This window comes from Brassica rapa, chromosome A07 (genome assembly GCF_000309985.2).
Source record: "Brassica rapa cultivar Chiifu-401-42 chromosome A07, CAAS_Brap_v3.01, whole genome shotgun sequence".
NCBI lineage: Eukaryota > Viridiplantae > Streptophyta > Magnoliopsida > Brassicales > Brassicaceae > Brassica > Brassica rapa.
In genome coordinates, this window is record NC_024801.2 from 13,483,720 (window position 1) to 13,499,034 (window position 15,315).

A 15,315-nucleotide genomic window follows, 5' to 3' on the forward strand; every position below is an offset into this window, starting at 1 on the left:
ATAAATCATGTATTTTAATCTGAAGAACCGATTTCATTTATGTTTTAGTTACAAAATAAGTACAAATCATGTATTTTTAACCGGAGAACCGATTGGGACCCGAACCCGAAAGTACAATGGGTTATACCGGTTATTTGGAGATTTACTAACCCCAACCCGAATCCGATAGAACCCGAACCGGTCCCGAACTAAACTTTTATATAACCCAAATGGGGCTGATTTTGATAAACACGAAAAACCAAAACTCGAATGGATAAAACCGAAACCCGATTGGTACCCCGAATGTCCATGCCTAGAACAAACTGTTTTCGCAATTATACATTAGTTTCGATTTTATATTAAAAGTTATAGTCATGATGCTGAGTAATACGATTGAATAAAATTGTGGGAAAACAAAACAACCTCTCAAACTCTTTCTCGAAAAAGAAGAAAACAAACAACCTCTCGTGTGGTTGTAGAGACAATTACTTGGGTAATAAATCTTATCAAACTTTAATTAATACTAGGTAAGGAACCCGTGCGGAAACTCATTTTATAAAACGAAATAAACTATATTTTATATAAAGAAAACTTCAAAAATACAAATGCTTTAGAGGAAATACATATATTACAAAAGTATCTTGCATGCAATTATATTTCTTTATTGATAATACATATATTTTTCGTTAGTAGTTTTCTTGTTTAATTGAAAATTTTGGTTTAACCGAACTAAAAAAACAGTGTCAAATTCAAAAGATACAATATATTTAATTTGTAAATATATAATATTATTAAATTAATTAAATTACTCGGAAAATATAACCACCAGATTATTTTATATAATTTTAAATATTTTTAAAATGTATATAAATAGATATAAAATAATAAAAAGATATATTTAAAAAAAACATCTATGCAATTTTTAGTATGAAAAGACACATCCTTAAATATTTTAACAAATTTTTCAACGCAATGAAATTTTCCGTGTTTATATGTTTTTCCAAGATCTTAATGAACTTTTAAAAAGGAATCTCTCTTTTTCCTAATCTATTTTGTGATTGTTGTGAATTTTTTTTTTCTGTGTTGTGATAACACTAAAATTTGCAATGATTCATCACTGAATACTACAATTCACCAAATGCATTATCACCATAAAATTACCAAAAATCACAATGGTTTATTACCAAAGATTGCAAGTTCATCACCAAAGGTTGCAATCACCAAAAAATATAGTGTTTTATTTAGTTTTTCATTTAGACAATTATAATAGTTCATTTAAACAGTTTCAAAGAATCACTTAAATCTCCAACAATCATTCTCACTTATGTGTAATTAATTAGAAAATCAATTAATAAATAGCACATATTTCAAACTTATGCATAAATTAAAATGTGCATATATACAAACATTTTTTAATGGTTTACATTTTCTTAATATTGATATAATAATAAATAAAAATTTCTTAATTGATCTGAACACTTTATCTAAAACCCAAATAGATAAAATCGAATCAGACAAAAAACATTCTCACCAAAACATGATATTATAAAACCATACAATATATAATTTAAAAACCATATATTTACTTATATATATAATATTATAATAATAATTAAATTATAGAACAAACCGAAATGTCAGAATATTTTTAAGATATTTATAATAACATAGTCATGGTCAAACTTTTTAATATAATCAAAAGGTATGAATATATAAGACACGAATCATGTGTTAATGAAACATATAATCAGAAATGCAATTCTGAAAAAAAAAACATACATTTTCATTTAGTAAAAGAAAATTAAGTAATATTTTCATTATTTTATTTGGATTTTTTTGCTATCCAAATTTGAATGACCCTTCCTTATATTTTTTGTTGACGACGTTTCATTTGAATATCTCTTAATAATTTATAAGCTAGAAGCTTCAGACAATTTTCTCCTTCACCATTTTAATAAATTTGTGAAAAAATCACAATGAAAAACTTCTTGATATTGACTATTTATCTATATGAAAATTCACAACTTTTAGATTTCATATAGTTATTTTAAAATAGTACATTTGCAATTAATATATATAGACACATCATTACAAAAAGACACTCTATTGCATATGGAAATACACATCCCACTATATAATAGGGACTAATTTTGGGTGTTCTAAAGGGTGCCACCTAGGCAAAATATTCTCAGCCATTCATTCTGCCACGTCACTGGCAACCCAGACGAAGAAATCGTAAATGCATCCCAGCCCGTTAATGACAGTGTGCCCCGCATCAGTTTTGGTTTCCCGGTTGACTAATTTTAATTTGGTTTGATTATACGTGTTGTGGTTTGCTTAATACGGAGATAATGGGTTAGTCGGGGATTGTTTCTATTTGGTCTGATTAAATGGTAAATCATATAAACGCAGCGTTTCTTACTTTTCTCGATTAGGGCTTCATCCTTTTCATTCATCCACAGTTCACCTCGCCGTCTCCGTTTTCTTAATCTTCAGAGTTTCTTTTCTTATCTCTTGACATTCCTTCAAGTTCAATGTTTTCTTTAAATTCAGCAATAACGATTAAACTTTAAATCATTAAACTTTGTAACGATTCCGACCTCTTCGTTTCTTCTCCGTCGAATCTATAAATAGGAGATGGTCAAGAGGTGGATGAACCTTTGCTATCACTTTCAGTCTATATTTTTTTGTCGAGCGTAGAGAGATTCTGAGAAAATGTCTTCCTCTGATGCCATTGTTGCACAAGCAGCCTTCGACGTTCTCCGGCTCGGTAGATCTGCCCAGTTCATTGTTGCTCTTCTGCTCCGTTTCTGGGACTCCAAAAACATCAAGAAGCATGGTGAATTCATGGGAGTCACTCTACTTCTCCTTGATGAGAAGGTATTTTAATAACACGCATTTTATTTTTGGATCATAGTTTTTTTCCTGACAACGCCCAATGATTTAAGTAAAATATTTATTTTGGTTTCCACAACTTCGTGATCCATGGATTTCCTTGCTGCTCCCACCACCCACTACCGTCCATGTTTACGAAGTGGTTCCATCGTTAAAGTTTCACGCTTTGAACTCCCAGGTTTGTTTTGTATTTGTGTTGGGTTATTTTGTGTAAATTCTGCTGATTTGTTACTGAGATAGTAATCTGTTTATCACCTGTCAGATGTTGTTGGGAAAATTCATTTTGTCCAAGGTTCAGACCTTAAGGACGCTCAAGTGATGACTCGAGTTGTGGTCTACTTCGTCATCGTAAGTCTACATTGCCATGATCTATTAAACTCTTTAACATATTGCATCATTATAGTCATCAGTTATTTCAATATGTATTACAGGACTGTTGTGGTGTATCTCTCTTTATGGGACGAAGCTGCAGCAATGTTTAGGGGCCTCATCAGCTCAGGTGATAGAACCCAGACTGTTATGGTGGTCACAACCGTGAATCCCAAAAAATTTGCAAGTTTGTATATATGTCGAAAATATTGTTTCGCTGGTTTTGTAGACTCATAATACACGAAATACTCATTATTTGCAGGTTTTGTAGACTTAGGATCGTTGAGGTCTTGAAGCATAACAACTGGTACTATGTCTCATGCACTGGGTGCAGCAGGAAACTAGACAAATCAGACCAGTCTCCCCATTGCAACCGCTGTGTTAATCTTAACGCCACAGGTGTTGTAAAGTAAGAAGTTTTTATAGCAAAATTGTATATGTATGATTATTAGATAGTATCCTACTCATACTGATCACTAATGTTACTCTTCACTACAGGTACCAAGTAGAAGTATAAGTTGATGATGCAAATGATAATGCCACTTTTGTGGTCTTCGACAGAGAGATGCTTCAACTCACTAACCTACCTGCAGCTGCTCTTACTCTAAATGAGGTTTGTTCTTACCTCCGACAATTTTTCCCTAAAATATTACATTGTAAAACAATTGCCAATCTACTCAATTCTTACATCCGCTGCAGATAAATAGTGGTGGCAGCGAGCAACTCCCACAATGCCTTGCAAAATTTGCTGGAAAATATTTTCCAAATATGTGTGCCCCCGTTTACTTCCCCTCTAGACAACCCCCCCCCCCCCCCCCCCCCACTTTCCCTGTTTCAGGACTCAGTAACCCCATCACCACCGAGGTATTATATAAGATTTTCTCTCCAACGTAATCATATAAGCCAAAGTATAGTAACATAAATTCAACTCTTTTCCAGACTTCCAACCCCAAGGCAGCTCCATTTATTGAAAGGGAAATTGGCCAAGCAGATTACCAGCACCGAAGTTGAAGGTCTAAAGGATGACACACATCCAGAGGGAGTTAAGGAAGAAGAGGTTGGCAATACACACACCCGTGAGTGAAGATACGAAGCTGCCACACCGTCGACCCAACCCTGCTCCTGTTTCTTTACAATATCAAATATTACTATGCATTTTCTATGTTTCACTTTTATATATTTTCCTTTTTTCCAGGTTTTTTAACAAGCCTTTTATGTACCTCTTCAGAGAACAACTATTTTATTAATTAAAAAGGGTTGACGTGATTTAGTGTTTTATGAGACAAAATGCAACCTGTTTTATTCACGTTGCCTTTGATTCCGTGTTCTTCTAAAGCATTCCTGGTACACTAGATTTCAATACATTTCACCCGTACTTTCATGTACATTAATTATATACTAATTTATGAAAAATACACACTCAATTACTCTGTCACCTTTTCTCCTTACGTTTCTTAATACACTACCACTCTATCACCTACAACATACATTCATATAGTTTTGCGTTGCTCAACAATGTATGAGACTTTGATTTTTAAACTACAACAATACATCCATTTGTCAAACACTACAAGAAAACACAAGATTAACGATGAAAATTAACGAGGAAAACTGGTCCTCGTAAATTTACGTTGACTTTACGAGAATCTTACAAGGAAATTTACAATCAACGTTAGTTCGTCGTAAAATAACGAGGAAACGATTTCCTCGTAAAAACCACACAAGGTAACTTCGTTTTTACGAGGAAAAACTGTTTCCTCGTAAGCTCGATGTAAAAGTAGCATCTTCTTTACGAGGAAATAGTTTACGTTTACTTAACGAAGAATTTACGAGTCCATCCACTTTGTAATTGTAACACGTTTTTTGTTTCGGCTACCTTACTAAATTCCACATAATCACGAATAATGAAAATGATGATGTTTCTGGTGATGACGAAAATGTCGATGTATCTGACTGATGTATTTGTGTTTTAATATGACTGATTTTCAGACTTAATCCATGTGATTTGATGGATTTAATCATGAAAATCTATTTATATAATTTAATTTTATGTAATGGGGTTTGAATTAGAAAGAAGAGATTGAGATTATTAGTTAAGGAATTGTGGTTTTAGAATTTGGGGTTTAGAATGGATAGAAGAGATTGAGGTTAAAGGGAGGATGGGGTTGGGGTTGGGGTTTGGGGTTTCGGATTTTAGGGATTTAAACATAAACATAGTTATTTCCTCGTAAATTAACGAGGAACTTACGACGATTCTTAAAAATAAAGAACGCGGCACTCGTTAATTCCACGTAAGCAGAAATCGTCGTAAAGACCTCATAATAAAAAAACGCTGGCCTCGTTCATTCCTCGTAAAAATAAAAGCGGGCCTCGCTAATTCCTCGTAAATTAACGACGATGTAACGAGGAAACGAAACGTGAATAAATTGGTTTGCCGTGATCAAAGTTACACCTCGTGGACAAATCATCAGTGGAGAAGAACCACCATTGCAAGAAGAACAGAGAGATGAAGTTGAGGTACCTGAACAACAAATTGATGACATCCTTCTCATTGATCTGCATAATCATGAGTACGAAGATATTACCGACGATGCCACGGACGAAGCTGTTGAAGACGAGTTTAATGAAAATGATGATGTTTCTAGTAATGACGAGAATGTCGATGTATCTGATTGATGTATTTGTGTTTTAATATGATTGATTTTCAGATTTAATGCATGTGATTTGATGGATTTAATCATGGAAATCTATTTATATAATTTAATTTTTGTAATGGGGTTTGAATTAGAAAGAAGAGATTGAGATTATTAGTTAAGTAATTGTGGTTTCAGAATTTGGGGTTTGGAATGGATAGAAGAGATTGAGGTTAAAGGAAGGATGGGGTTGGGGTTTGGAATATATGAAGTAGAAGATAAGGAAGATAAGGAAGATAAGGAAGAAGGGGTTTAGGGTTTCGGATTTTAGGGATTTAAACATAAACGTAGTTATTTCCTCGTAAATTAACGAGGAACTTACGACGATTCTTAAAAATAAAGAACGTGGCACTCGTTAATTCCACGTAAGCAGAAATCGTCGTAAAGACCTCGTAATAAAAAAACGCGGGCCTCGTTCATTCCTCGTAAAAATAAAAGCGGGCCTCGCTAATTCCTCGTAAATTAACGACGATGTTACGAGGAAATGAAACACGGGCCTCGCGAGTTCCTCGTAAATAAAAACACGGGCCTCACGAGTTCCTCGTAACTTTACGAGAAATTTACGACATTTCATAATTTCCTATATATACACGCGAGTTCTCACTTCCCATTTCGTCTCAACTTCCTCTCCCTTTTGTAGCTATGGTACGCTCTCTATTTTCTCTCTAATTTGATTAGTTTAGGTAGATTAGGTGGTTAGTGTAGGAAATTTAGATAGTTTTACGGATTTTATGTTAATTAGTGTTGATTAGGTGGTTAATGTAGAGAACTTAGTTAGATTTATAGAATTTGTTAATTATTGTTGATGTTAATTTTAGGCGAATCATCATCCGTCACACATGCCGACGCGGATGTAGAGAGGAGGAGTGAGGAATTCTACCGGGGATGAACGACCCTTAGTTTTTTTTTTTTTTCGTTGGTTGTATTATAAATTCAAAAATTATTTATGTATAAATTATTTTCGTATTTAATATTCTTTTTAAATTAGATTTTTATTAAATAATTAAATACATTGTTTTTTTTAATCTGGAAAATATAAACTCAAAGTAAATTCGTAGCTAAATTACGACAACCTTACGTGGAAATTTTACGAGGAATTAATGAGTAAAATATTTACGTCAACACTACGAGGAAAGATTAACGAGTATTTGACGTGGAAACATTTACGTGTTATTTACGAGGAAATGTTTTCAAGGTATTTACGAGGAAATGTAGCGTCCCCCTTACGTGGAAGGGTTACGTGGTTTTTACGACGAATACTTTGCTTCGTCTTTACGAGGAAATGTTTTCTCGTTAGTTTACGACGAATTAGCGAGGAAATATGCGTTACGACGAACAAATAACGACGAAACGTGTTTCCTCGCTAATTCCTCGTAAAACTGATTTTACGACGAACTTACTACGAATTTCGTCGTCGTTAATGTTGTGTTTTCTTGTAGTGAAAGTCCCCGCGCTTGCGCGGGGCTACGCACCTAGTAATTATAAAAGAGACACTAATTGGGACATTTTAACAATTTTAAAAACATTTCCAATAGTTGCATGTCAAAGTTAATCTCAAATTTTAATGAAAAGTCACAAATTATTTACTTTTAGAAAAATTCTCCAATAGTTGCATGTCGAAAAAGATGTAGAAAAACATTTGTTTGGATATTTTAACTACTTTTTAAAACTTTTCTGATAATTGCATGTTAGAAAAACAAAACAAATCACATTTTTTTAACAAAAAGACACAACTCTTATAAGTTATAACGAGAAGACACAACTCTTAAAATGAAAAAAAATACAACTTTTGAAACTATTAATTGTAGAAATAAACTTAAGATATTATAAAAATATCAAGTATCAAACGAAAGGAAAACTTTGATACTCAGCGTTCAATGCATCCCATGCCTTTTTGATATTGATGCTGCTGCAATGCGTGAGCTCTTTAACGGCAGTTTGCAAAATTTGCAATGCCATTGTATCGTTCAAAATTGCTTCTTCTCTAAGCTTTCTTGCACTTGATGTTTCACGGGTTTCTTCCTCTCGTACCGGTTCAACCGGCACCCCTTCTTTAACCACATACCATAGTTTTCTGGTTCTGAAAATGGTTGCATTTTAATGCTCCAGAAATTGTATTTTTCCCCATCGAAAATAGGGATCACTTGATTTTGCATCTTCTCGCATTTTGCGATCAAGTATGTGAATTTTGTTTATTTCGATTATCAATAACACGATCTCCTGATTATCAATATCACTATTTTTGATCGTCAATATCACGATCTCTGATAAATATTACGATCACTTCTCCAATTATCAATATCTTCTCCGATTATCAATATCACGGACGATGCTCTCCTCCTCCTCTTCTTCTTCTTCTTCTTCGTTATTTTTTAAAAATTATTGCTTTTTCTTTTTGTCCTCTCAACCATAAAGCTCTGATACCATGTTGACTATTGTGTTTGTTTTACGATTATGAAGGAAAGAAACGAAATGAATATAATTGAATATGCTCTGTTTTTACGTATGGAAAACAGAGTACTACGTAAACTAATTTTATTTCACTCAAAAACAATGAATTGTGTACAGACTCTATCTATATTTATACAAGACGAACCTGTGTATTATAAAGACACAACTCTTAGTTGTAAGAACACAACTCTTAGTTGTAAAGACACAACTTTTAGGAATGATAGATCATGACTCTTGACTTGTAAACTAAGTAACTAACTTATAACGAGTGTGTGACATTATACTATAGGAGATTTGATTATAGTTCAACAAGAAATATCTGAAGATGTTGCGTGTAATATTTTTATTAAAAGTCTTCGATCAGTCATGTAAAGATTTCACAAGTGTTGCGATCACATACTGCAACACAATCTAGTACAAGATTTTTACATACAAAATTCCAGTAGAAGATTCTTTACGTATACATTCAGACTTGAGAGTTTTAATAAGTTTTAGTTTTCTGTAATTTTTAGACAAAAAAAATCAATTGTTTGTTTGCTTAAAAAATCTTTTGTTGTTCATGTAAATATGATTTTCTGTAATCACCTTAACGAAGACAACAACATGATTTGCGTAATCACCAGATTCGTATAAAACTCTTTGCTAGCAACCATATTATCCACAACATTGCTCTTCAATACTCCTTTTACCGGAATGTTTCTTGTGCAGACAAATTCAGCCATTGGTGTTTCTAAGAAGATATAAATATTAAAATTCACCTACAATAATATATTTTAAAATTCAGATATTTAACATAGAATCATTAGAGGTAATATAATATTTTAACAAATAAATGTGTTTACTGAATCGTGAAATGTTTAACGTTAAGTTTCTATTTTTGATTAATTCCAAAAGTTATGAATTGAAAGGTTTTGTCTTCAATAAAAGTTGTAAAAAAAGTGTAATTTCTAAATGTTGACAAAAATGTGTATTTGTTAATTTAAAAGGTTATGTTGTGTGTTGATTTATTTGATAAGTTTTAACTACTCATATAAGTCTCTTTTAAAAAGTGAAAAATTGTGATTATTCTTATAGGTATCTTTTCAAAATGGAAAGGATGCAACTGTTTAAATTGAAAAGTTGTGACTATTTAAATAGATTTTTAAAATATATAAATAGTCTATGCCCATGCATTTCTCAAAATAAAAGTTTCATTAAACGAACTAATAATAAAATGGTGAAAAAAAGTTTTATGCAGTTACTTGGTTACAAACTTTTAGAAGATATTCAAATGAAACGTTAACAACAAAAAATAGTAAAAAAATTCTTACGTATTTGGATAGCCAAAAATCATAAACGAAACAATGAAATCATTAGTCTAAATTTTCTTATCTCAATTAATAGTAGAAATCCCAATTAATGTTAAAAATTATATTTCATAAAATGAGTTAAGTCAGTTATATTATTATTATTTTCACATTAACTAATAAAAATAATTAATATTATAAGTTAATTATCTATACTATATATATTTAGAATGAAAATACATAAGCAATAGGTAGAATAGTTTTTTTTACTAAAGGTTGATATCATCAATATGGTTAATCACCAATAATTGCAAGAATCAATTGTTTCATTTATAAAGTTGCAATTGTTCATATAACTATTGTAATGGTTCATATATAATATTATAAATATTTCGCCTACATATATATAACTCCTATGATAGTTTTAAGTAAGAATACAAAATTATAATACTCACAATTTCTCACTTGTTAAAAATACTTATGAATAGTCACAACTTTTAGATAATTTTTAGAAGTACACAACCTTACAACATAGAACTTTTAAAAAAGACACAACCCTCTACACATATTTTTCAAAAGACACAACCTCTCAACATAACTGAAGTTCACAACCTTAGAAATTAATTAGAAAATACACAACCTTACAACATATAACTTTTAGAAAAGACACAACCCTTTACACTTCTTTTTCAAAAGACACAACCTTTCAATATAACTGAAGTTCACAACCTTATGAATTAATTGAAAAAGACACAACCTTACAACATAGAACTTTTAGAAAAGACACAACTCTTTACACTTCTTTTTCAAAAGACACAACTTTTCAGCACAAGTAGATTCACAACTTTTGGAATTAATTGGGTTTACTATTATTAGTAGATCAAGAAAATACTAAATAGACCGCGAAAGACAGCAATGAGCACCACCCCAAATCATTGCCTTTTCTTTATCTAGAGGGTTCGGATTTCGATTGCAGAAAATATAATGGAGTTCTTTTGCTACAAGTATATCATTTGTTATTTGCAAGAAATTAAATTTACAAACTCAAAAGGTTTTCTTATACCTCATTCCACCCAAAATAATTATCACAAAATTCAAATTTCATTTCCACTTTATTGTTTTTGCTCATCCCATTTTCCATTTAAAATTTATGATATGGAATATTCGATTTGAATATTCTTTTGCCACTGCAAAACTCCAAAAGAAAAAATGTATTCACTAAGGAATTAAACAGTTGGCCACAACGAATATACCAGTCATATTTCATAAGCAATACATAAACAGTTGTCGAGAGCATTGGATTTACGTGCCTTCAAGTGGAGTGGTTGCATTGGTCAACGATAGAGATCCATCATGTGTGGGTTTACAAAGGTTGATAGGCTTTATAGGTACTTTTAAAGCCCATTTATAAAGTTAATAGGATTTAATTAAACCTATGGGCATGCTCACGAAGAATTAAACCTTAAAGAGGATTTTTCTGTAATTGTTTACTAATTTATTTATTAAGTTTTCAAAGAAACAGATCCCCCAACCCAACCTCACAGGAAATACAAAGTAAAAGTCTTGTAAATACCAAATTCAGAATTGGAATGAATTCTGTGATCCCCCAACCCTCACATGAGTTGTTCCCTCCCTTATCTTTGCTTAATTTGCATGGTACACAACTCAGTATACAGTATACAGATTGGATCAATAACAGAATGAATCTAGAAAATAACATTAAAGCAAATATAGAAGAACTACAAAAGCTTGGCTTATGTAGAAAGGGTAAAAGATCCAAATAATATGAGACTTCTGTTTTTTTCTTGGTTATGTGCAATGTTTTAAGAACCGGACCGGACACCGATTCGGTGTATTCACTGGTTGATTGGTCGAACCGATTCAACCGGGTTTTTATTTATTATATATTTTAAATATAAATATATATTATAGAATTAATCTTATATAAAACGTCTGATGAATATTATCTAAAATAGCATCATAAAATAGATAAATAGTAACTGAATATTTAATATAATGAACTAAATGAAAACATGAATGCCTTGTCCATTCATATCAGCAACAATGTTTATATCATCAAGTGGTATTCCTCTCTTTTCCTTATTTTTGTCTTCATTTTATTTTCATTTTAAAATATGATGTGTGCATGTCGATAAAACTTATTGGTTTTACTGATATACATCATTTTATAGAAGTAAAAATATGATGTGTGCATGTCGATAAAACTATAATCTAAATAAATTAAAGGCTAAATCCCATGCATAAGTTAACCTGAAATTAAGAGGTCATGAAAAAAAAAAGAGGGTCATGATAAGCACTAAAATCATACAGTTAGTAGAAAATCTATTTTTCTACATCCATAAATGCCCATTCCCTTGTCTCAGTTGTCCTTAAAACACTAGTAATATTTTTTTTTGCCGAGACATGAGGGTCGAAGAAAATGAGAGAAATAAGAAATTGGAGAAAGTGGACACCTATGAAGATAAGTTTACGGAGGGCATGTATGCACATTTACACTCTCTTATCCTGGTTCACATACATTGTAGGGACAATTTGTCACAAATGGAATCGAGCCAAAGGGCGTCCGTGCATCTTCTATCAACTCTTGTCTCTTCTAAAAATCACAATCATCATATACTTCTACTATCATGTTGTGGATTAAAAATATGTTTGATCAGTTAATAATCCAAGTTGGCCTTTACTCAGCTAGATTTCACAAGTAGATTTCATGTTCTTCTACTACCTAAACGTACATATAATCTTTCTTACTTTTAAAGATAAGAATCTGTTATAGTATTTACTAGGGACCGGTCAATGAGATTCTTTTGCTTTACCAACATCATATTTAAATAAGAAAAGACAAAAATTCAATTGGATCTCATATGAACAGAACAAATATGGGAAGCGCACAGTAAAAACAGTACGATGATTATTATCTTTTTGGCGGTATATTGTGGGATAAAGTTTCTACAGTACAAACATAAGGTACAATCACTATCACCTGCATGTTATAATTTAACCTAAATTGATATACAATTATGTTTTCGTAACTACCGCAATTACGATTTCCTCTTTACCTTTGACCTATTTGTTAATATTATTGGTCTTTTGATAATATGTAAAGGTCCCCAGATATTAAAAGGGCAGACTAGTCGGTAGGAAGACAAGTTAATCTAATACGCAAAACACTAATACACCATATATAGTCTTAACTCTTGAGTAAGTTAAAAAAAAAGCAAGGTTTAAGATGATTAACAAAGGCTAATCACGGTTTAAAATAAGGGACCTTAAAATAACGCTCAGTGCTTTTAGATACATATAATCACAATACAAACATTGTAAAGGTGACCTACACGGCGGCGGAAAGTCTCTCTCCTTTGCCGGATCCGGCGCCGACAACGAAGGTAGACCTCACCAAACTCTTCTCTTTCTTCTCGTCCACCGTAATCTGCTGCTGCCTGCACTCTAAGCTACAAAACGCCCTATCTCCTCTGCTTAAATTATAGCAATTAAAATCGTTAATTAATTCCTTATTAAATACATCCAAAACCACTAGGTTAAGCTTAATTATATATAAATGATTAAGTAGAAAGGTAATTTCACGTAAATATGTAAAAGAAATAAATACCTATACATATAGATGTCTCGGCCAGGAACAAGAAGGCGTTTACAGAGGGAGCAGGATCTCAGAAAATCTGCTCCGGCGTGAGTGGAGTGATCTGCTGAGTGTCTCCTCTGTGTACCTCTCGGTGAGACCGTCGCTAAGAGCCGTTGATCTAACAGTCCATGATGAGCCTGGCGCTGTTCATCAACGGTCACGAGCTTACCTTTCGGATTACTCAACATCTGAACTTGATGATCGGACGGCTCCTCTGGCTCGTTAGGTAAGTTCAAGTCGAACTTTATCTCCGACAGACTCGTCGTTCTCTTTATCTGTGGTCTCTGTCTCTTCCCTAACAACATCTTATTCTTGTTTTTTTATTTCTTGTTCCTCTCTTTTTTAGGGTTTATGCTCTGAGTGAACAGAGCAAAAGCTTAAGAAAAAGTGGGAGGAAGTGAAAGAAAAGAGACTAAAAGAAGAGCCATAAACTGAGGAGTAAATCTGAACCGTTGATTGTTTCTGATCTGATTCTTTTCCCATCATGTTGACGACACGTCATGATTCGATTCTTATTCGTTATAATTACATTTGTCGTGTTTCACAAAATATTTCGCATTTTTCTCAATTATTTTGTCTAACTTCTAATATAATTTCGAAAAAAGAAAGTCGAAAATGTTGGTTTTTAGTTCCTAAGAGCACCCGCAATGGTGTTACTCAAAGGAGAGTCTTTAAAAAAGTGTATTTTAATTTTTTAAGTATTATTTTTTTCTTTTTTAGATTAAAAAAAATAAATATCAACCAATCACGGGTCACCACATGTCGTCGGGACCCGCAAATAGTGCAAGGATTCACTAAAAAAGAGTTCTTATTTAGGAATTTTAAGGATTGAATCCTTAGCTTTTGGTGGAGTCTACCGATTATTTAATTATTTTTTCCCTAAGAACTTCCCCTTAAGGATTCCTATTGCGGGTGCTCTAATACGTCTGGGCTACCTAGGTCCACTATACGTGACTGATATGTCTCTTTGCAATAGTATATAGGCCTCTAAGAGCATCTCCATCCTCACTCTATTTTTCACTCTAAAATAGAGTTTAGAGTAAAAAATGCTTCAATGGTACTCTATTTATCACTCTATAGTAGAGTGAAAAATAGGTTTACTCCAAATATAGAGTAATTTGTTTTTTTTGTTCATCACTCTATTTTCAACTCTAAAATAGAGTACCATTGGAACAAAATCAAACTCTATTATAGAGTTACTCTATTTTAAAATAAAAAATAGAGTGATAAACAAACAAAAAAACAAATTACTCTATATTTGGAGTAAACATATTTTTCACTCTATTATAGAGTGAGAAATAGAGTACCATTGGAACATTTTTTACTCTAAACTCTATTTTAAAGTGAAAAATAGAGTGGGGTTGGAGATGCTCTAACGTTTCACCACTCCCCAAGCCAATTTCAATATAAATATAAATTGACTTATTTATAAATAATAACATTTAAAAATTTATGAGCTAATAAAAACTAATATTTGAATATGATAGAAATAAAAAGTTAAACACAAAAAAACGAGAACCAACAATCTTCTTTTGATTGGTGCATTGGGGGCACTAGTTTCCAGTACAAACAGAGTGGAACATTGTACAAAAGTGGTCGGTCTCAACGTCCATGATGATTTTAAGACGCCAACCAAATACTACACAAGTTCAAACTACTAGATGACTCAACCAAAATAAAAATAACATAAAAGTATGTTAATTAAAATAAGGACACCAAAATCATACAATCAATACCTTAACATATATACCAAAATTGTCAACACTGTTTTGAGGTTTAATAGTTTAGAAAGAAAACACACACACAACGATTGCCAAACCTATCCAATTGGTACATAAACCACCAAACTAGTTCATATCATCTAGAAATGATTAATACTAAAAGAAAATTGATATATAGACAAGGATGGTCTAACTAACACCTAGATGCACAAACCACTATTACAAAAATACAGGTCCTAATCCCATATGTATTGTGGACCCTC

General features: G+C 32.2%; 1 protein-coding gene and 1 long non-coding RNA gene across 4 annotated transcripts; one reads left to right on the forward strand and one right to left on the reverse strand.

Annotated features, from left to right (window-relative positions):
- Positions 1 to 78: 78 nt before the first annotated feature.
- LOC108869104 lies at positions 79 to 9,626 on the forward strand. 3 transcript variants are annotated; one of them, XR_004449223.1, is made up of 8 exons: positions 79 to 2,859; positions 3,137 to 3,222; positions 3,306 to 3,373; positions 3,506 to 3,652; positions 3,742 to 3,856; positions 3,943 to 4,107; positions 4,183 to 5,928; positions 9,615 to 9,626. It is a non-coding gene; the product is annotated as an uncharacterized LOC108869104 (long non-coding RNA). The 3 variants fall into 3 exon arrangements; XR_004449222.1 differs by lacking the exon at positions 9,615 to 9,626 and having other exon boundaries at positions 82 to 2,859; positions 3,742 to 4,107; positions 4,183 to 5,736; XR_004449221.1 differs by lacking the exon at positions 9,615 to 9,626 and having other exon boundaries at positions 87 to 2,859; positions 3,943 to 5,736.
- Positions 9,627 to 12,825: 3,199 nt separating this feature from the next.
- Positions 12,826 to 13,820, reverse strand: LOC103829349 (FCS-Like Zinc finger 5). The gene is made up of 2 exons (XM_009105011.3): positions 13,302 to 13,820; positions 12,826 to 13,164 (listed from the first exon to the last, which is right to left on the reverse strand). The coding sequence occupies exons 1-2, from the start codon at positions 13,634 to 13,636 to the stop codon at positions 13,023 to 13,025; spliced, it is 477 nt and encodes a 158-aa protein (XP_009103259.1). The 5' UTR covers positions 13,637 to 13,820; the 3' UTR covers positions 12,826 to 13,022.
- Between the last annotated feature and the right edge of the window lie 1,495 nt (positions 13,821 to 15,315).

Coding starts and splice junctions, on each gene's coding strand:
- LOC103829349 (XM_009105011.3), bottom strand. CDS start 13,636: ATGTTGTTAGGGAAGAGACAGAGACCACAGATAAAGAGAACGACGAGT. Junction 13,165..13,301: donor CGAGACATCTATATGTATAG/GTATTTATTTCT, acceptor TAATTTAAGCAG/AGGAGATAGGGCGTTTTGTA.